At 42.9% G+C, this 22,962-nt stretch overlaps 1 protein-coding gene across 2 annotated transcripts; it reads left to right on the forward strand.

Annotated features, from left to right (window-relative positions):
- The first annotated feature begins 8,729 nt into the window (after positions 1-8,729).
- Positions 8,730-20,932, forward strand: LOC124031592 (monocarboxylate transporter 1-like). 2 transcript variants are annotated; one of them, XM_046343020.1, is made up of 5 exons: positions 8,730-9,015; positions 13,158-13,426; positions 18,230-18,373; positions 19,298-20,083; positions 20,238-20,932. In XM_046343020.1, exons 2-5 carry the CDS (start codon positions 13,210-13,212, stop codon positions 20,495-20,497), a joined length of 1,407 nt encoding a protein of 468 aa, XP_046198976.1. In that variant the 5' UTR covers positions 8,730-9,015; positions 13,158-13,209; the 3' UTR covers positions 20,498-20,932. The 2 variants fall into 2 exon arrangements, with proteins under 2 accessions (XP_046198976.1, XP_046198977.1); XM_046343021.1 differs by lacking the exon at positions 8,730-9,015 and having other exon boundaries at positions 13,143-13,426.
- Positions 20,933-22,962: the final 2,030 nt, after the last annotated feature.

Below are 22,962 nucleotides of genomic sequence, written 5' to 3' on the forward strand. Positions count from 1 at the left end.
TCCCCCCCAAGCAGATACCTCGTCGGCCCTGAAAGAACTTCACTGGACTCTTTGTAAACTGGAAACCCTACATCCTGAGGCTGTATTTATTGTAGCTGGGGATTTTCACAAAGCTAACCTGAGAACAAGACTTCCTAAATTCTATCAGCATATTGAATGCACGACACGAGTTGGTTGCATTCTAGATAATATGCTACTCTAATTTCCGAATGCATATAAAGCCATCCCCCTCCCTGCGATCAGCAAATCTGATCATGACTCCATTTTGTTGCTCACGGCATTTAGACAGAAACTAAAACAGGAAACGCCCGTGCTCAGGTCAATCCAACGCTGGTCTGACCATTCGGATTCCACGCTTCAAGGTTGCGTCAATCACGTGGACTGGGATATGTTCCGGATAGCCTCAGACAACAACATTGATGTATATACTCTGACTCGGTGAGCGTGTTTATTAGCAAGTGAATCGGAGATGTCGTACTCGCTGTGACTATTAAAACCTTTCCAAACTAGGAACCTTGGATTGATGGCAAAATCTGCGCAAAACTGAAAGAGAGAACCAGCGCTTTTAATCATGGCAAGGCGACTGGACTCATGACTGAATACCAACAGTGCAGCTATTCCCTCCGCAAGGCAAACAAACAAGCAAAGCAAAGCGTCAGTATAGAGACAAAGTAGAGTCGCAATTCAATGGCTCAAACACAAGACAGATATGGCAGGGTCTACAGTCAGTCACGTATTACAAAAAGAAAACCAGCCCCGTAGCGGACATCGACGTCTTGCTCCCAGACAAATTAAACCATTTCTTTGCTCGCTTTGAGGACAATACATTGCCACTGACACGGCCCGCTACCAAAGCCTGTGGGCTCTCCTTCTCCGTGGCAAACATGAGTAAAACATTTAAACTTGTTAACCCTTGCAAGGCTGCCGGCCTAAATTGCATCCCTAGCTGCTTCCTCAGAGCATGCGCAGACCAGCTAGCTGGTGTGTTTACGGACACATTCTATCAATCCGTATCTGTCTGCTGTCCCCACAGGCTTCAAGATGCTCACCAATGTTCCTGTTCACAAGAAAGCCAAGGTAACTGAACTAAATGGCTATTGCCCCTTTGGCACTCACTTCTGTCATCATGAAGTGCTTTGAGAGACTAGTCAAGGATCATGTCACCTCTACCCTACCTGACCCTAGACCCACTCCAATTTGCTTACCACCTCAATAGGTTCACTGGCGATGCAATAGCCATTACACTGCCCTATCCAATCTGGAGAAAATGGGTCCTGGACTTGACGGGCTGCCACCAGGTGGTGAAGGTAGGAAGCATCCCCACCCCGCTGATCCTCAACACTGGGGCCCCAAAAGGGTGCTTTCTCAGCCCTCTCCTGTACTACCTGGTCACCCATGACTGTGTGGCCATGCACGCTTCCAACTCAATCATCAAGTTTGCACACAACACTAAAGTGGTATTACCAACAATTGCGAGATGGCCTACAGGGAGGTGAGGGCCCTCGGAGTGTGGTGTCAGTTAAATAATCTCACTCAACGTCAACAAAACAGGTGATCATGGACATTAGGCAACAGCTGAGGAAGCACCCCTTCTTCCACATTGACTGGACAGTAGTGGAGAAGGTGGAAAGTTAAGTTAATCGACGTACACATCACGGACAAACTGAAATGGTCCACACAGACAGTGTGGTGAAGAAGGCGCAACTGCCCTCCAGGACACCTAACAACACCCGATGTCACAGGAAGGCCAAAAAGATCATCAAGGACAACAACCACCTGAGCCACTGCCTGTTCACCCCGCTGTCATCTAGAAGGCGAGGTCAGTACAGGTGCATCAAAGCTGGGACTGAGAGACTGAAAAACTCGGGAATCCTCGGATTCCGGGGGTAGTAGTCCTGGGCCTTTAGCGGCGGGATAGTACATCTGGCTTGACATTCTTTGATCCCGGCTGGTATGAGAGGGAGAAGTTGAACCGTGTGAACAGCAGGGCCCATCTGGCTTGCTGAAGTTGAGGCACTTGGCTGTGCGGAGATACTCCAGGTTCTTGTGGTCAGTCCATGTGATGAATGGATGTTCCGCCTCCTCCAGCCAGTGCCTCCATCATGATCTTCACCATGAGAAGCTCACGATTCCCCACATTGTAGTTCCTTTCTGTGGCATTGAGGCAATGGGAGAAGAAGGCTCAGGGATGTAGCTTGAGGTCGAATACAGAACGCTGGGACAGGACAGACCCCACTCCAACGGCCGAAACATCGGGCTCCACCTCGAACTGACGAGATGGGTCAGGATGAACCAGGATGGGAGCTGTAGTGAAGTGTTATGAGGTCCCGGGAATGCCCGGTCAGCAGCTGGGGACCACATGAATGGAACCATGGGCGAGGTGAGTGCTGATAGTGGGGAAGCCAGGGCACTGAAATCCCGGATAAAGAGGCGATAGAAGTTGGCGAACCCCAGAAAACGTTGCAGCTGTACCCTGGACGTAGGCTGAGGCTAATTCATCACTGCTCTCACCTTCCCGGGTGACACTCCCACAGAGATGATATAACCCAGAAAGGGGATGGTGGAGCGATGGAACTCGCATTTCTCTACCTTTACAAACAGCTGATTCTCCAGATGGCGTTGAAGGACCTGCCGGACATGGAGCACGTGTTCTTGATGGAAGCGGGAGAAGACGAGGATGTTATCAATGTAGACGAAGACAAAGACGATCCAGTTCAAGATGTCACGGAGGACATCAATAGAGAGGCTGGGAAAAACCAGGAGCTGACAGGACAAACGCTGGTAAGCTTGACAAACAAGACGAACTGGCAACAGACAAACAGAAAACACAGGTATAAATACACAGGGGATAATGGGGAAGATGGGCGACACCTGGATGGGAGTAGAGACAAGCACAAGGACAGGTGAAACAGATCAGGGCGTGACAGGATGAATTTGAACGCCGACTGCGAGCCAGGCTTAATCGCCCAATATCAGTTCCCGACCTCACTAATGCTTGTTGCTGAACGGAAGCAAGTCCTCTAGCAATGTTCCAAGATCCAACACCAACTGAAGAGTGGAGGCTGTTATAGCAGCAAAGGGTGGACCAACTCCATATTAATGCCCATGATTTGGTAATGAGATGTTCGACAAGCAGTAACTGTATATAGTATACAAGTCCCGCTTGTTGCATGGTTATTCATGAAATATCATTAAGTGTTATCATCTTTGCTCGGTAGCTGCACTACGGGTGGTCATGCTCTTGTCCAGGGACTGGAATGTTTAGCGAGACCTGTCACCGTGGTTCAGACAGAGGCTTTTTAATCAACACTCTCTTTTATTCATTTAGTGCAGCAGCAGGATGGTGGAGTAAGTCAACTGCCATGGTAAGAACCCCAGAGCCTATTATCATGAAGCGTATCATTCTATAGGGAAACTTAGCAAATCCAGACCTGGGAAGTCAATGGCTAATGCAGGGTCTTATTTTCACATAGCTGTGTTAATCAGATGTAATCCTACAGATAAAACCATGTGCACTACTGTTAGTGTTTGGCAGAGGGTCCTAATTCCTTCTCTCACACACATCAATTAGAGAGCCAGGTCTGGGCTAGGATGAATAGTCTGCATTTCAGGATGTCAAGTACTGACATTTTGGAAAAGAGGAAGATTTAATAACACCCCTCTAAAGGTAATGCACTTTAGAACATAAGAAGCATCCCTCTAAAATGTACAGTAAGCCCACTTAAATAATTATGGGGCCATTTAAAAATGTAAAGTATTGTGGAAGATCGTGGATTGCGATCGAAAGTTGAAAAGTAATGCACTTCGTAAGTTAAGGAACACCCCTCTAAAGGTAATGAACTTCCCAACAAACACTCTAGAATCAAGTGGAAGGAACACCATTTAGTAAGGAACACCCCTAACAGTGTTTCCCAACCCTGGTCCTCCAACAGTACACATTTTCGTTGAAGCCCTGGACCAACACACCTCATTCAACTCATGGAGGGCTTGATGATCAGTTGACAAGTTGAATCAGGTATTCTTGTCCAGTGCTACAATGAACACATGTACTGTTGGGGGTACTCGAGGACCAGGCTTGGGAAACACTGCCCTAGTAGACTAATGCACTTTTTTAACATAAGGAACACCCCACTAAATGTGATCCGGAGGCTATATACATTCAATATATTCTCCAGTTTTAAGGTGGAATTGGAAAGATACCCCTCATATATATGATACCCCTCATATGCTTGTACATTTTGTATGCGTACTGCTTCTTTGTCATTAAGGGTTGTCTGTAAACCATTCCCCTTTATTGCTTCTTTGTCATTATGGGTTGTCTGTATACAACTCCCCTTTGCCAGATACTATTAGATATTGCCTGTTGTTGGAGAAAAATAAATAAAAATACAGCCTTGATTACCACAGCCAGGTGAAATTTAGTAGTCAACTTCTTTATTCCTATTAACTAATAATCACTCGGTGGGCTCCCAAGTATGCAGCGGACTACGGCACTGTATCTCAGTGCTAGAGACGTCACTACAGACCTTGGTTCGATTCCAGGCTGTATCGCAACTGGCCGTGAATGGGAGTCCCATAGGGCGGCGCGCAACTGGCCCAGGGTTGTCCGTGTTAGGGTTTGGCTGGGGTAGGCCATCATTATAAATGAGAATTTGTTCTTAACTGACTTGCCTAGTTAAATAAAGATAGCCAACAGACATCCAGTTACTGCATCTTGAACTGGGAAGGGATGATGTCATTGTCTCTGAGTGTAGATCCACCTTTGATTGGACAGTCTATGATTAGAATGATTAGATTGGAGAGTTTTACACTCACCCAGGCACGACCAGAAGAGGACTGGCTACCCCTAAGAGCCTGGTTCCTCTCTCGATTTCATCCTAGGTTCATGTCCTTCTAGGGAGTTTTTTCGAGCCACCGTACTTCTACAGTACATTTGCATTGCTTGCTGCTTGGGGTTTTAGGATGGGTTTCTGTATGACCACTTTGTAACATCTACTGATGTAAAAAGGGCTTAATAAATACATGTGATTTGATGTGGTCAGTGGGAGCCGGTAGCTGACTAAATCAAATCATAGCCAACTTTACTTGTCACATGCGCCGAATACAACAAGTGCAGACTTTACCATGAAATGCTTACTTTACAAGTCTTTAACCAACAGTGCAGTTCAAGAAGAATTAAGAAAATATTTACCAAATAGACTAAAGTAAAATATAAGAATAACAAGTAACATAATAAGAATAACAGTAACGCGGCTATATACAGGGGGCACCGGTACCAAGTCAGTGTGCAGGGGTACAGGTTAGTGGTGGCTATTGTGAGTGTATGATTGGACTGATAAGCAGGGCCAACAATGCATGGCTCATTGTGATCCACACTGCATGTACAACAGGTGCTGCATGCATGATAACAGCCTGAAACAATGTATATTCTCAGAGAGCGAGCAAGAGGAGAGCACCCTGTGATGATGTGGTGGTTTAATCTATTATACCACATTGGCAATGGTAAAATATTTATTTTCAAAAAGAGAGCAGAGCAGATAGGAAGAAATGGCCCTGACTGGAAGTGAAGAAAAAGATTATGGGAAGGATTAATTATGCAATCCGGTATTACCTGAATTACTTAGTAGAAAGAATTGCCCCAAAGCCATGATATGCAAAACTACTGTTCACTGAAATGTATAGGAGGACATATTTTTTTGTGAACATGTCATATAGCTGTAACCTGGCTGGTAGTTGTGCAACTGTTGTGTAGTGGGTGGAGCAGACAGAGTCACATCCTCCATCCTCCCTATGAAATGCCTCAGAAGTCCTCATTAGATTCTAATGAGGGGCGGGACAACAAAATTAACCTTAGGACCAAAGGTTGCTGTTCAATAGCAGTCAGTGCTATGATGTCACTTGGTGGTTTCCTACAAGCAATCAGTGCTGATTACAATACAGTAGTGCTCTGTGTTTGTTTAACCTCCTGCAGTGCTCGGAGATGTTTCCTTTCCCATGCCCTGAGCATAGAAGACAAAAAAACACCTGAGGGAGTTGGACTAAGGCCTCGCCTGAAGCTAATCTCTGAAGTGATCAGAATGATTTCTGACATTATTTTCTATGAGGACAGAAGTGAGCAAAACAAGTTGCTTGTGAGCGAGAAAGTTGTCTGACTGCTCTGACTCTCGATATCCTATATATGTATTTTTATTTAACCTTTAATTTAACAGGGAAGACATATATAGGCCTAGGTCTCTTTTCCAAATATGCCCTGTATAATACAATATAAATATACAAGTTATATATATAAACTCAGCAAAAAAAGAAATGTCCCTTTTTCAGGACCCTGTCTTCCAAAGGTAATTCATAAAAATCCACATAACTTCACAGATCTTCATTGTAATGGGTTTAAACACTGTTTCCCATGCTTCAATGAACCATAAACAATTAATGAACATGCTCCTGTGGAACGGTCGTTAAGACACTAACAGCTTACAGGCGGTAGTCAATTAAGGTCACAGTTATGAAAACTTAGGACACTAAAGAGACACCCCCCATTTGTTCAGAGACACATTATTCCATTTCTGTTAGTCAAATGTATGTGGAATTTGTTTATATCTCTTGTTATGTCAGTTTATGTCTCAGTTGTTGAATCTTGCTATGTTCATACAAATATTTAGACAGGTTAAGTTTGCTGAAAATAAATGCAGTTGACAGTGAGAGGATTATTCTTTTTTTGCTGAGTTATATATATATATATAAACCGCCATAAAAAAGGTCAGACTATTGTTTGCAACTGCACATGGGGACAAAGATCGTAATTGTTGGAGAAATGTCCTCTGGTCTGATGAAACAAAAATACAAATGTTTGGCCATAATGACCATCATTATGTTTGGAGGACAAAGGGGGACGTTTGCAAGCAGAAGAACGCCATCCCAACCATGAAGCACAAGGGTGAAAGCATCATGTTGTGGGGGTGCTTTGCTGCAGGAGGGTCTAGTGCACTTCACAAAATAGATGGCATCATGATGGAGGACAATTATGTGGATATATTGAGCTTTAGAAGCTTCTGATAGGCTAATTGACATCATTTGAGTCAATTGGAGGTGTACCTGCAGATGTATTTCGAGGCCTACCTTCAAACTCAGTGCCTCTTTGCTTAACATCATGGGAAATTTAAAAGAAATCAGCCAGGACCTTGTGAAGATGCTGGAGGAAACAGGCACAAAAGTATCTGTAGCCACAGTAAAACGAGTCCTATGTCGACATAACCTGAAAGGCCGCTCAGCAAGGAAGAAGCCACTGCTCCGAAACCACAATAAAAAGCCAGACTATGGTTTGCAACTGCACATGGGGACAAAGATCGTACTTTTTGGAGAAATGTCCTCCTCTCTGATTAAACAAAAATAGAACTGTTTGGCCATAATGACCATCATTATGTTAGGTGGAAAAAGGGGGAGGCTTGCAAGCTGAAGAACACCATCCCAACCATGAAGCACATCTTGTGAGGGTGCTTTGCTGCAGGAGGGACAGGTGCACTTCCATCATGAGGGAGGACATTTACGTGGATATATTGAAGCAAGATCTCAAGACATCAGTCAGGAAGCTAAAGCTTGGGTCTTCCAAATATACAATGACCCCAAGCATACTTCCAAAGTTGAAATGGCTTAAAGACAACAAAGTCAAGGAAGTGGAGTAGCCATCACAAAGCCCAGACCTCAATCCTATAGAAAATTTGTGGGCAGAACTGAAAAAGTCTGTGTGAGCAAGGAGGCCTACAAACCTGACTCAGTTTTTTTCTTTAACTTTATTTATCTAGGCAAGACAGTTAAGAACAAATTGTTATTTTCAATGATGGCCTAGGAACAGTGGGTTAACTGTCTGTTCAGGGTGGGAATGACAGATTTATACCTTGTCAGCTCAGGGGTTTGAACTTGTAACCTTCCGGTTGCTAGTCCAATGCTCTAACCACTAGGCTACCATGCCACCCCATGAGGCTACATACACCAGCTCTATCAGGAGGAATGGGCCAACATTCACCCAACTTGTTGTGGGAAGCTTGTGGAAGGCTACCCAAAACGTTTGACCCAAGTTAAACAATTTAAAGGCAATGCTACCAAATACGAATTGAGTGTATGTAAACTTCTGACCCACTGGGGACGTGATGAAATAAATAAAAGCTGAAATTAATCATTCTCTCAGTTATTATTCTGACATTTCACATTCTTAAAATAAAGTGGTCATCCTAACTGACCTAAGACAGGGAATCTTTACTAGGATTAAATGTCAGAAATTGTGAAAAACTGAGTTTAAATGTACTTGGCTAAGGTGTATGTACAGATATATTCTATTCTACTGTATTTAGTTCATGCCTATCCGACATTGATCACCCTAATATTTATACATTTCTTAATTCCATTCTTTTACTTTTAGATTTGTGTGTATTGTTGTGAATTGTTAGAAACTGCTGCACTGTTGGAGCTAGGAACACAAGCATTTTGCCACAACTGCAATAACATCTGTTTAAATATGTGTATGTGACCAATACATTTAATTTGATTTTTAAGCCCAGACTTTAGTGTGTATCCCACTGTAGATGTCTCCTGTAGGGTCAGTACTGCAGTTGGTGTGGGCTGGAGTGGAGACACATGACAAGGAGGAGGGGAAAACATTTCAGGGGCACGGCTCTCATCTTCAAACAACCAATAAGAGGCTGGCTGGCTGGACTGACCTCACCAGTTCGCACTCTAGTGCCTCGGCCGGCCCAGCTGTTTGATCTGGCCACTGAATGAACCAAACTTTTGTCCACTTCCCTTCCACTTCACAGACTAGCCCTTATGCTGACTCTGAAGTATTAATTATAGTTTGGGACTGTCTCTCTGACTTTCTGGACCAGAAAGAGGTCTCTGCTTCTTCCACAGATCCACTTAGGATATAGTATAGTATGCAGTCTGTCCTGTGCTGAAGTGCCTCGGTGAGAGCTCCCCATCTCAGCCTGCAGAGCTCATCTGGATTTAGAAAGATCTGCTGGCAAGGTAAGACGCAACCCATACATCCATCTGCATTAGCTCTGGGATGTCGATTTGTCGACATGGGAAAAGAAAGGGGCATCTCACTTATACGTTTGATGGGACACACACAGTATGTCAGGTTGTTATGTGAGTGACGGGTGTGAGAAAAAAACATGGCAATTTCTTTCATTCTTCATGCCCTGAAAAGCATTGACAGATGGTCATGATCACGATGGCTCACTTTGGGGTCGTTATAGTATTGAGGAGGATGTTTGAGGCATGGCTGCAATGGAAATCAATGGGGATCGCCTACTACACAAACATAGGCCAGGACCTGAACTCTCCAACTCATTCCTACCAAGCCTTCAACCTAAATGCCACTGCTTGTATCATAGGCTTTAGAAGAGCATACTGAAATAACCTAATATTGGTCCAACAACCCAACTTTTGTCCTGACCTGATCCACATTAGTTTCTGTTAGTCACACATCCATTTGGGGGGCCATGTTCGCTTAAAGTCCTGGGGCTTCTGATCCCCGGGCTTGTGCGCCTCTCTGATGTGACAAGATGTCTGCTAGGGATTGAACCTTGTATAAGATAAGACATAGACCTTGTTGTGGCACAGCTAATACCCTGTAGCGCCGAGCACATGTGCCGCTGGCACGTTTGAAGCAGCATATTCCATCTCAAGTGGCACTGTCAGGCCTCCCACTCTGGCTGCTTATTACAGAACTTAAGCCAATGAGGGGGCCATTCTCCTTTCCCCCTGTTCCCCTGACTCATATTTCATCCTCCATGCATGCTGTCTGCACATGGTAAACCTAGAAAGCAGGATCAAATTGAGTTCTCAACTAAAGAGTCTGCAAAGTTTTCAGTCTTCTTGAGTGGAGGAAATTGCCGCCCTTGTTTATTTCATTATTCATAACCTTGATGGGGTTATAAATCGTTAATATACGTTATTGTCTTTGTCCTGATATTCTCCTCCATTCATGAATTTAAACAGAATATTATTACACGGTGTTGTTTTTGTGGGACTCAATGAACTCCCTGACCCCATGCACAGAATGCACAGAATGTACAAAATGTACGCGGCGTACCCTGTGCTCTAGCACAAACATGTAAGGATTGAGAGACTGCCTGTTGAAAGTGTAAAGACTATTTTCAGATAGAGACATGTCTTTTTTGCTGACCTTTGTTCCCAGGGCAGGAAGTGACGGCTGTAATAGGACACCCCGTACATTGCATTCTCACACCTATTAAACAGTGCAGTCCACTCCTGATAAGTGCACTTTGGATATGTACAAACTCCTTTGCAATATAACTAAATGGCCTGGTTTAGTTGAAGTTAATAGTGGAACGCGGTCTTATTTTTCCTTTCTCTCACTACAGCCGCTAACAAAGGAACGTTGTAAACCAGCATGGCACTGTGAATGACTTTAAGAGACTCCAATGGCAGCCTTTTCAGTTGAATGCATTCAGTTGCACAACCTTAACCTTCCCTATATCTAGGTTAAATTCTCACTCTGCAAATTGTAAAAATTAAATTCAAAAAATAAACAGACAGCTCTTTGATTGATATTATCAACGGCTGCTCTCCTTTTTGTTTACCAGGAAATTCCTGTTACACTGTCCAACATGCAATATGTCGTAGCCGACATTAACAGGTTTCTGTATAAGACATAGTCTCGCCCTGGAAAAAATGTTTGTGTTCAAACGAGACACTCAGAGGCTGCCATACATAAAGCCCACTGTCTGTCATTGACTCGTTATATTACCTTTGCATCAAAGCTCTGTCTGGACAGTGTTAGGAGGAAATAATGGGCTTTTGAAAAACAAAACAAAAAACGCCCCACTTTCCTCCAGACTTCAGCATTCAATCAGTGCAATCCTATCACCCCCCCCCCCAGCTCAACTCTCAGCTTGGCGTCACAGTTTCTCAAAACTCTGGAAAGATACGGTCCATGCCGAGGCACCGCTGCACCGTACACCAAACTGCTAATCCCATGTTGTTTTCACCACCACAACGGGCCGTCACTTTGTTTAGATCAAGAGTCCTCTCCGCCGAACATGCAGAAGCTCTAAATCATCACCCTCTTTATGAAAGCCTTGGCTTTGGAGGAAGCTAAATATAACACATGTTCACGGTTTGATCCATTTGCACTGCGGATGGGCTCCCCAGTGTAAACAATACAATAAGCCATGTGACTCTGGAGATGGGCCTGTATTCAGCAGCTCAGAAGTGAGGAGTCGTGGGAGTATAATGGACGGCTGGAATTACAGGAGGTGTAAAAAAGCAGCTCCAGAAATGCCACCCACACAGTCAATATTGGGCTTTTTAGGATGCGTCTTTTTGGCAAATCAAATTCATCCATTTACTTGTGAAATCCCAGAGGATGAAGTTATGGATTCTGCGTTTCATACACTGGCAAGAAATAATCATGCAAATGGCCTAAAGTTGAAACTATCGAAAGTTGGCAACCAGCAGGTAAACCAATAACAAAGCGTACTCCCCAAACCCTGTTTTGGTAAGAAGCCGAGGGGTGGGGCTGGAGAAATTTAACCTCTATCAAATTCATAGACGGAACTATGGATGCAAGGACTGACCATCCATGATTTCAAAATGATAGTTTTAACAATGTTTTGAGGCTTCTTACCAAAATGTAAACAAACAGACAGTGGAGCCTGTTCATTTAGATTGACCTTGTTTACAAACGTTGAAGTAAAACACGCTTATATTTCTGGCTCTGATGGGGTACGACAGTCGAACTAAGCTCATGAAGCGTTTCTGCGTTAATAAGCGACTGCTGATTGCCCGCTGCAGATTGTCAACATTTAAATGATCAAGCCATTGATGTTAACAGGACATTTTCATGCGTGCCTTACCCCTCTCGCTGTTTGATATTTAGTTATTGTTGCAATAACATTGATTCACTGAAGCAAATTACCATGACACACCTGTGATATCTACCAAACATAGGGAAGTAGGGGTGCTGACGATGCTGCAGGAAAAATTCTTCCCAAAAGTAGTGCACTGGGCCTTTACTAGTATTTTTTTAAAAGGTAGTTGTACAATTAAGAACAGTATCTTTCAGGATTCAATAGTTGTAATTGTAAGAGTTGTTGCCCTGTCCCATTCTCTGTGATTGTCATTGTAATTGAATCCAGATAGAACAAAACCCTGTCCCTTTCTCTGTGATTGTCATTCTAATGGAATCCAGAAGGAATAAGTCCCTGTCCTCAAACATGTACATCAAAAAGGTGCAAAGTTACGGGCAACAACCACTTTTTGTGCCGTATTAGTTTACCATCCTTACAAACCACTTAATGTAAATGTGCACTACTGTATTGTATATAGATTGGTCATCTAGGTTTGTACCTGTAGACTTTTCATAACCATGAAGAAAAACACAATACAGTAATTGTGACATCAAGTGGTTTGTAATGCTGTGAGGTGAAGATGTGGCTCACTTGGTAGAGCATTCTGCTTGCAATGCTATGGTTGTGGGTTCAATTCCCATGGGGGACCAGTACAAAAAAAAGTATGAAAATGTAAGCACTCACTATGGTAAGTTGCTCTGAATAAAAGTGTCTATGGAAAATAAATGAAGAGGCCATTTCAGTTAGACTAAGCAAGAATGTTTTATATTCCACAACTATTATCAGATTAACTGTTTTGTACAGATAATTATCAGACTCACGTTACAAATGCTGGTAAACACTCAAATACATTTTGCTTTTTAAAATTTTTATCACAAAAGTAGTGGACTGTGCCTTTACTAGTCCTGATTTAGTGGACCGATATAGATGTCATCAGCACGGCAAATTGACACGTGTTTAATGAACTTTTCTATTATTTCTCTATTTTCTTTCTCTCTGCATTGTTGAGAAGGGGCCCGTAAGTAAGCATTTCACTGTTAGTCTGCACTTGTTATTTCCGAAGCATGTGACAAATGAAGTTATATTTTAATTGATCTGACCTTAACAGTAAAGAACAAGTCTTCCTTGAACATACATATTTACTTTTATGATTAATGTTCATGTTCACTTCGTGAAACATTGTTTTTAACATAGTTTGATTCATAAAAAATAAAAATAAAAAAAATACAGTTCTAGCTTTGTTTAAACGATGACATGTTTCTGAAAGCTTTATTCATCTTTCTCCAACAGGTGCCCATTGCTGTGTAGGGTCCTGTGCAGAGAAGCTTGGTGAGCAGCAGCCATGCCGCCTGCCACTGGAGGACCCCAGGGGTACACCCCTCCAGAGGGGGGCTGGGGCTGGGCGGTGGTGGTGGGAGCCTTCATCTCCATCGGCTTCTCCTTTGCCTTTCCCAAGTCCATCACTGTCTTCTTCAAGGAGATCGAGGTCATCTTCAACTGCTCCAGCAGCCAGGTGTCCTGGATCTCCTCCATCATGCTGGCAGTCATGTATGCTGGAGGTGAGCTGGAAGATGGAATAGTACACCACTCCCAGAAATGTACATGTTAATTAAAAACGTTTTGGATATACAGTAATAACACAATAACGTTTTTTTTCACACAAATTAAATTCTAACATGTTAAATGTGTACTCCAGCCATCTTTACTTTCACAAACGCCTGAAAAGCAAGAATGGGGTGCATTTTTTTGTTGTTCCTAAATACATTACACATTTTATATGCCATGGAACATATTAGAATTGCAAACGGAATGTGTTAATTTCCCAGTAGGAAGAGCTAGTGTGATGAGATAGTGTGTGGCAGAAGTGAGCTGTAAGATGCACAGCCAGAGTGAGTAGTGGAGCATTGTGTAACAGACCTGGGTTCAAATGGTATTTGCTTTCTTTCCAATACATTGAGCTTTTGATTGAGCCTTGGCAGGGAATGGACCAAGAGACCATTGAATTGGTTCCATTGCGCCAGGCGTAACTCAATCAAGCAGAGCTAAAATATTTTATAGAAAACAAACGCTACTTCAACCCAGGCCTGTTGTTGGCAGCGTGTAACCGCTGCCTAAGAGCACATTAGCTACATTGATATTGTCATCAGTAATAACAGCTGCTGAACACCCCAATAGTGTCCTACTAAAGCTTGGTCATCCCATGAAGGGAATGGTGATGATCAGTTTTAAGTGCTACTGACACCTTTTAGCTACTGTAGCTCATTAAGCATGTGTCCCAAATCGTGTCGCACTATATCCTCCTACAAGCTCTCAAGATGGCGTTTGAGACTTTGGAAACTTCAACTTGGTTTTCTTTTAGATATTTAATTTGATGCAAAAAAATGTGAATGATAGATACGACAACAACTTAGAAAATGTCTACCATCGTCCTTCATGCTCTGACTGCGCCTTGTAAGATGAATGTAATCTGGAAGCCTATATTAGGCCTCCGTATTCTCTGTATACCTTTCAGTGCGAATGTGATTGAAAAATACACTCTACCTTTTGCTCAGTAGACCGTTCATGCACCTTCTTTTCTTCAGTCACACAGTGCTCCCATAGTTTCCCACCCATTGACTATGTGGCGTGAGGTCACTGGGCATCACATCAAGATGAAGTGTATTGTCCAAAACGAGACGGCGAGGCCTGAATCAAACCACTGTCTTTGAAATTAAACGAAATGGGAATGCTTTTACTCTTCAGAAGCATCGTCTTTAACAGTGCACCGGTAGCTGTCTCCTGATTCTCTGTGGATGTGGTTCCTCTCTTTCCAGTGTGCTTGTTAATGTTGTCCCAGGTGACATCTGAGGCTGAAGAGATGAAATGGCCAACATGAAAGTCAGGCAGACCACTGTGAGTGTGTCGGTTGGTCTGGCTTCCTGTACCAGCGGGGACTGGGGTGAATCGCTGGGTGATGTTAAACAGGTCTGCCGCGTGAACCGGTGATACGCCTCTTTTCATCTGGATGACATTCAACACACACACACAGAGAACAGCAATCAGAGGGACTCTCCTTCTCATGCTCCTTGTCCCTCAAGACGAGGTCTGGCGTAAGATAACAAAGCGTTGTCGGCATTGTCTGTTTTCTCTCCAGGAGGGGAGATAAACTGGCGTGGTGTTCTCTCATAAAAGTTACTAAACAATGTTATTAACTGTACAAATTGCCAGCGTTTTCAGCCGGCTTACTAGTAGTGCCTGTTTAGAATAACGTGTAAAATAAACAACTGTACGAGTAATTACCAAAACACTGAACTCATGAGAGGATTAGTGCCAGTATGTTTCATGTGTAGTAGTAGTAGTACAAACTACATACACAATATAGTAGGTCAAGCTTCAGTAATAGCAGCACTTTATGAATTCTTGAATGATTTCGGAACCATAATCCTAATTTAGTATATAAGCAACCGGCATCATGTGTGTAAGTATAGTCCACTCAGACAGATAAGCAGTCACTAACCTACTGAAGTACAAAGCTGCCGTGGCTGGCCCCCACCAGATCAGTGAATCACTGCTATTTATTGTTCAGCAGTACATTCCTTCAAAAGATAACACCTAGCTCAGGCACACATTCAGGAGCTGCATGGGTGAAAGCCAGGTCACCGGGTCATGCAGTAAGATTGTCTCAGATGGTTCCCAGTAGATTCCAGTTCTCCCTCTCTGAGCTTTGAGTAGGTTGCCTGTTAGCTAGGTTTTGGACACATCACTGCCTGTGCATGATGAGGAACACATTACTGTGTGGGCTTACCTCTAACCCCTGTACAGGACCAGAATACATAGGCCCTGTCAAACGCAAGCCTTAAAGTGGAGGTGATGTCCAACGGTACACGGCACACAATATGTGTTCTTCTAGATTGTAGTTCAATGAGTCAATGAGTCATTGTATCAATTGTCTTTAGAAAAACCTTTTTTTACAATTGTCTTGAAGTACTTAACAGTAACCTGCCTAGACTCCCAAAGACCAAGCAGCACCACAGTGGCAATCCAGACATGTAACATTTTTGATAGGCGTTCTTGCTCAACAGAAAATGGCTTGTGTTGCTTGCCTTATTTAACTGTAAGTCGCCATAACAATTTATTGAATAGTATTTGTGTGTCATCCATGAATGGTTTGGTCAAAGGCTACCCCCCCCCCCCCCCTCACTAGCTCATCTTTGAAATGGGCGGGGACAGGCTCTTTGTTGGGGTTTAGCCTTGCCTGCATTAGAATCTAAGAAGCCTTTGTCGTGTTCCGAGCTGGCAAATGAGTCTGGACAACCTCTAAATAAAAACCGTCACATTCTATTTAGGTTCCTTCAGTGGTGCCGAGATTTGGCAGGGAGGCTGAAGCATCTTCCACGTCGATCTTCGCTCCCATTTAGGCCCTGTTGTTGTAAGCCAGACAGGGGGGTGGGCATGCAGACAGAGAGTAGGCATATGTTCACATAGTGTAGTGAGCGAGCTGTGGTTAGGCTCAGTTTATAATCCGTAGTTACCTTGACTTGGTGTTGCCAAAACCTCAGATTCAGCCACACCTTAATGGAATGAATATGTTGCAGTCTAAGACAATAACAAAATGATGATCTTGTGAACAGCCGCCAATGTTTCCAGTAGAGAAGATAATAGGGCATGTACTGTAGTAGTAGACTGTGGGGTGAACCTAAGGCCATCATTGATTAGAAAGATGTGGAGTATGTTTATCAAGTCACATCAATAGACAATGAACTGTATATCCAGACATTGGTGGTACAATGGGTGGTACAATGGGTGGGACAATTGGTGGGACAATGGGCGGGACAAAGTAATCTCCCTTTCAATGTATTGTTCCCATCTTTCAAAATGAAGGGATAGTATTTACTATTACATGGGACTTGTGGTAGGATACCCATAGGGAATGTGTCTGCCTAAAGGAGTCACCGTGTTTCAGTGGTGCTGGTGGCTAGCTGATGTTGGCTAGGCAAACCGAAAAGTGTGCTTGCATACTCCCTTAAAAGACCTTTGCTTGGAAAAAATGAAGAAATCGGCAAGAGTACTGTTTGTCCATTTTGAGACGCGATAGCCAGTCCTCAAAATAGTCACAGTTAATTGAAGATAACTCAAGAAATCTGTCACGCATTTTTACGTTTTTTTTTGCCAAGGAGACCTTAGTTGCGCAATTGTACATCTAATTAAGATGTAGGTAGAGCATAGCTCTTGCAACATCAGGGTTGTTGGTTTGAGTCCCACCTGGGAACAGTACGATAAATGTATGCACTCATTAGTACAACTGTAAGTCGCTCTGGATAAGAGCGTCTGCTAAATGACTAACATGATGTTTGATTTTTCATGAAAACTAGTTGTCTCTCGTTGAATGACAACAACGACTTTAAGAATCCCTAACGTTGACCAGTCACCGACAAAGGGGTGGAGACTCCCGAACTTCAACTGGCCTAGAGAAAAAATGTTGTGTTCCCAAACAGCCAACAAAACCCTTACCAAAGTCCAAAATGAACGAAAATGTCACCAAATGTCGTCATAATGTATGCACAAACTGTTTTGTCTGGTAAGCATGTGGACGCATTAAGTGTAGCTTACTCTGCTGTTTTTATGTTGTGCTAAGTATGCTGCTTGGAGACAGTGGACATAAAATGCAATGTACTTTATGGTTTCAGTCCTAATTGTATCCTGTGTTCAAGTACTTTCAACTTTTTTTATCTATACAAAACCTCTCTCTTACACACACACACACACACACATCATCCTGCACACACACGATCACCCACAGAGCAGAATGAAGCAGGATTTTACAGTAGCCTTGTTCTGAAGGGCTCTTTAGAGACGTCTGCTTTTGTCATTCTCAGCACCTACAATAGGAGCACACAAGCCGCAGCGACACCTCACAATTTCATTGTGATTGTCTTGTTTTGTGTGAGATTGCATTGCGAACAGTCGCTAGACCAGAGAAATTGCTGCAGTGCTGCAGTGAGAGAAATCATTGCACAAGTTGTGTTGATTCTCTGGCTGCGCCGGTGTTTCTCAGAACTGTGGCTTTGGGGAACTCTAGTGGTCAAATATAACATCTCTCTCAAGTTATCTGGCTTTTCTTATTATACACTTTCCCTTTATCACGTTTTGAATAAAGAAAGGAATCTTCTCTATGAACATATTTAAAACCATGTGAATAAATAATAATAAAGAGAAAGGAGTGCCATCCTATAAAGGTCATCAACATTTGATTTCAATAGTCATAATGGTATAGTCAGTTTTGCTTGGGCATAGTTGCCTAATGTAACTTTTACCAACACGTGAACCATCTTGACTGTTTGGTATTGCATTTGTCATTTGTGATGTGTGTGTGTTTGTCTCAGGTCCTATCAGCAGTATCCTGGTTAATAAGTATGGGAGTCGTCCAGTCATGATGTGTGGAGGATTACTGTCTGGGTGTGGACTGATATCTGCCTCCTTCTGTAACTCAGTGGAAGGACTGTACTTCTGTGTGGGAGTGGTCGGAGGTCAGTGATCTAAAGTAACTAAGTCAAAAACACTTTGAAGTACAACTTAGGTAGATATGTGGGGTATCTGTACTTTACTATTTATATTTTTTGACAACTACATTCCTAAAGAGAATATGTACTTTTTACTTCCATACATTTTCCCTCACACCCAAAAACACTTGCTCCGACAGGACAACAATATGGTCCAATTCACACAATTATCAATATAACGCGTTGTCATCCCTAAAGCTTCTAATCTGGCAGACTCAGTAAACATAAATACTTTTTTATGTCTGAGTGTTAGTGTGCCACTGGCCGTCCGTAAATAAAAGAAAGAAAAAAAAGAAAGAAAGAATGGTGCTTTCTAGTTTGCGTATCATAAGGAACTTGATGTATAAGCATTTCCTTTTATGTTTTACTTTTATGACAATTGAGTACTTTTTCCACCACCATTCTTAAGTACATTTAAAACCAAATATTTGAGTCTTTTACTCAAGTTGTGTTTTGCTGGGTGACTTTTACTTGAGTAATTTTCTAACCTCTACAGGATTGGTCTAATGTGTTATATTCTCCCACATTAATTTCACATTTCCACAAACTTCTTGTGTTTTTTCATGTGTTTTCAAGAATATGCATGTCCCGAGCTACAGGCAGTTAGATTTGGGTATGTCATTTTAGGTGAAAATTGAAAAAAGGGTCAGATCCGAGGTTAAGTTATCTTTACTTTTACTTAAGTACGAGTACTGTTTCAAACTTTGTCAGAGGTAGGCCTCTTTCATTTATGATCACAATTTGTTTTTTTTCTGTTAAGGACCTTTATCGCCCTCTAGGGAACTCTTTAGGAACTCTATCACCACTCTAGTATCCTGTGTCTAGACTAAAACCAATGGGAAATCACAAAACATAAATATGTTTTGAACTGTTATAAATGTATTTCAACAGGCTTGGGACTGGCATTCAATCTGAACCCAGCCCTTACTATGATTGGGAAGTACTTCTACCATAAGCGGCCCATCGCCAATGGAATCGCCATGGCAGGCAGCCCGGTGTTCCTGTCCACCCTGGCCCCTCTCAACAGTTGGTTATTTGACCAGTTTGGCTGGAGGGGCAGCTTCCTGATCCTGGGAGGCCTGCTGTTCAACTGCTGCGTGGCTGGCTCTCTCATGAGACCCATCGAAATTAAACCACAATCTTCCTTGAAAAGTGAAGATGTTGCCAAAGAGAGTATGACATGTGGGCAGAAGTGCAACACTTTTATTGACCTCTCGCTGTTCAAACACCGGGGCTTCGTGCTCTACCTCATGGGTAACGTCATCATGTTCTTTGGTCTCTTCTCCCCACTGGTGTTCCTTAGTAACTTCGCCAAGAGCAGGGACATCCCCAAAGAGAAGGCAGCCTTCCTGCTGTCTGTTCTAGCCTTTGTGGACATGGTGGCCCGGCCCTCCATGGGCATTGTGGCCAATACCAAGTGGATACGACCCAGGGTGCAGTACTTCTTTGCCTGCTCTGTGCTATTGAATGGCGTGTGCCACATCCTGGCCCCCATCTCCGTGGACTACACAGGCTTTGTTATCTACGCCATCTTCTTTGGCTTTGCCTTCGGCTGGCTGAGTGCGGTGCTGTTTGAGACACTCATGGACCTGGTGGGAACCCAGCGCTTCTCCAGTGCAGTGGGACTGGTCACCATCGTGGAGTGTGGGCCTGTCTTGTTAGGACCCCCTTTGCTAGGTGAGTATGTGCACACGTACATGTATTTGTAGTTTGGTTAAGCACCTTGTTTCTATATAAAGACACACAATCATCTAACTGGTTCATTTTTATGAAAAGTAAAGACTATTAACTTATGATACAATTTAGAATTTAATCTTTTGTTTTGCCACAGGTAAATTCAAAGACATTTACAACGACTACCAATACACCTACCAGAGCTGTGGTGTGATCCTTATTATTGCCAGTGTGTTCCTGTTCGTGGGGATGGGTATCAACTACCGGTTGTTGCACAACGAGAAAAAGGAGGAGGAAAGGAAGGCTGATCTGGAGGAAAAAGAAGAAGAGTCCAACAAGGACAACGCTGCCAAAGAAGCCAGCAACGACAGGTTGAGAGCATTTGATGAGGCAAAAACTGCGGAAGACACAGTCTAACTCTCATCACCATGTGAATGTGTGAATTTGATGTCATCGCAATACAGTCAATTAAGATAATGTAGACATCAAATTCATTCAGTTCAAGTCCTTGCCATCTAGCAGATTTCATGTAAAGATAATTCTCAGCCCCATTTCCACTTCTGTCATTGAATAATGTATTATTAGTATAATATGACTGGAGCAAGATACACTTGTGTATGATATAGGCATGCAATCTCTACTGACATGTACTGCCACCCTGCAAAAATATACTCTTATGTTATCAATCTGGACTCCAGATTGTGTTGTGATATATTTTTGAATATTATTAGATACAGATCATTTGTTTATACTGTGTTTGGAATTTCATAAATGCACTTTATATAACTGCAATTTATTATTCTGTGAAAAAATGGAACTGCTAGAACTTTTACAACCTTTAATAAATCACTATAACATGTCAGGTTTCTTTCTCTCTGAAAGCATTTCTAGAAACTTGTTCTTAAAGTAACACTGTTAGTGAGTTACATGAATAGTCAGGTGTCGTCTCTTGATGTGACATGTATTCCCAATTGTATTCAATACAACTTAACAACAATTATTTCCTGCCTTAACAAATAATTTCTACAATTCATGTCCAAAAGCATGTGGACATCTCATTCCAAAATCATGGGCATTAATATGAATTTGGTTCCCCCCTTTGCTGCCATAACAGCCTGCACTATTATGGGAAGGCTTTGCACTAGATGTTGGAACATTGCTGTGGGGACTTGCTTCCATTCAATCACAAGATCATTAGTGAGATTGGACACTGCTGTTGGGCGACTAGGCCTGACTCGCAGTTGAGCGTTCCAATTCATCCGAAAGGTGTTCGATGCGGTTTGAGGTCAGGGCTCTGTGCAGGACAGTCAAGTTCTTCCATGCCGATCTCGAAAAAACTTTTCTCTATGGACCTCGCTTTGTGCACTGGGGCATTGTCATGCTGAAACAGGAAAGGGCCTTCCCCAAACTGTTGCCACAAAGTTAGAAGCACAGAATCATCTAGAATGTCATTGTATGCTAAAGCATTAAGATTTCCCTTCACTGTAAGTAACTAAGGGACCTAGCCCGAACCATGAAAAACAGCCCCAGACCATTATTCCTCCACCATCGAAATGTACAGTTGGCACGATGCATTGGGGCAGGTAGCGTTCTCCTGGCATCCTCCAAACCCAGATTTGTCGGTCAGAGTGCCAGATGGTGAAGTGTGAATCATCACTCCAGAGAGCGCGTTTCCACTGCTCCAGAGTCAAATGGCAGTGAGCTGTACACCACTCCAGCCGACACTTGGCATTGCGCATGGTGATCTTGTGTAGGGCTGCTCAGCCATGGAAACCTATTTCATGAAGCTCCCTTGACGAACAGTTCCTGTGCTGATGTTACTTCGAGGCAGCTTGGAACTCAGTAGTGAGTGTTGCAACCGAGGAGAGATTATTTTTATGGCCATTCTACTGCCAATGTGTGTCTACGGAGATTGCGTAGCTGTGTGCTCAATTTTATACAGCTGTCAGCAACGGTGTGGCTGAAATAGCCGAATTCACAAATTTAAAGGTGTGTTCACATACTTTGTATATATAGCGCATGTTCAAGAGATGACTGATAGAGGGTGCTGTGTTGAAGCCACCGTGCCTCCATCTTGGCACTCACCCACCATTGTAAAAAATATTTTGGAAGCTATAGAAATGCATGTATTAATGTCTACATTAATTTTTGCCTCCTTAATGCATACTTTGAAATGATATTTGTGAGCTATGCAAAACAATACCTAAATATATGTAATTTCATCCCTGAAACACTGTAGAATTCCATTCAATCCTATGGAGGACTGCTCCTACTGGGGAGTGACAATATGGCCGACCTGTGGCTTCAAAGCCTCACAACGGCCAATACATAGCATCCTCAATCCAGGGTTTATTTACAATTCGATTCAATACATTCGTCTTAACCCATTATCTATTTCTTTCCACTAGGTGTCAGTATTTACTGTTACATTAATGACAGTTAAAGGCGCTACATGGTCAATCTGCAGTCTGCATCGGCCTTTACAGTGATAAGGACTCTGCAGAAGTCCGGGCATTCATACGTTTTGAACTTCGTGGAGCAGCACAGAGCTGTTGAGCAGAGCTGGTGTGAAGGAAGTTGTCAAGGAAGTAAGTTTGTGTTTGTACAGGACTTCCCGCCCCCCAATTACCGTCAACCAATCATGTCTATGCAGAGCCCTCCGCAATGTTACAAAATCTGGGAGGTACAGGGCTCAATTAGGCCTCTGCATGCCTCCAGATGCCCCGCTATTTCCTCACACCCTCCTTACAGAGTCTGACTACATTGTATATACAGCATCGATTGGTTCTTAAGTCCTGAAGGTTTAACCTTATCCTGGAAGAAATTGCACTTATATTGCAAAATGACATAGTATATCACATACTGCTAGATTTTGACTTATT

The sequence above is a fragment of the Oncorhynchus gorbuscha genome, linkage group LG03 (genome assembly GCF_021184085.1).
Source record: "Oncorhynchus gorbuscha isolate QuinsamMale2020 ecotype Even-year linkage group LG03, OgorEven_v1.0, whole genome shotgun sequence".
NCBI classification, from domain to species: Eukaryota; Metazoa; Chordata; class Actinopteri; order Salmoniformes; family Salmonidae; genus Oncorhynchus; species Oncorhynchus gorbuscha.

What these genes read in the sequence shown, in the direction of transcription:
- LOC124031592 (XM_046343020.1), top strand. Translation starts at nt 13,210, where the DNA reads ATGCCGCCTGCCACTGGAGGACCCCAGGGGTACACCCCTCCAGAGGGG. An exon ending in CTGTGTGGGAGTGGTCGGAG is followed by an intron (nt 18,374 to 19,297) that starts GTCAGTGATCTA and finishes GTATTTCAACAG; the next exon opens with GCTTGGGACTGGCATTCAAT. An exon ending in GTTAGGACCCCCTTTGCTAG is followed by an intron (nt 20,084 to 20,237) that starts GTGAGTATGTGC and finishes GTTTTGCCACAG; the next exon opens with GTAAATTCAAAGACATTTAC.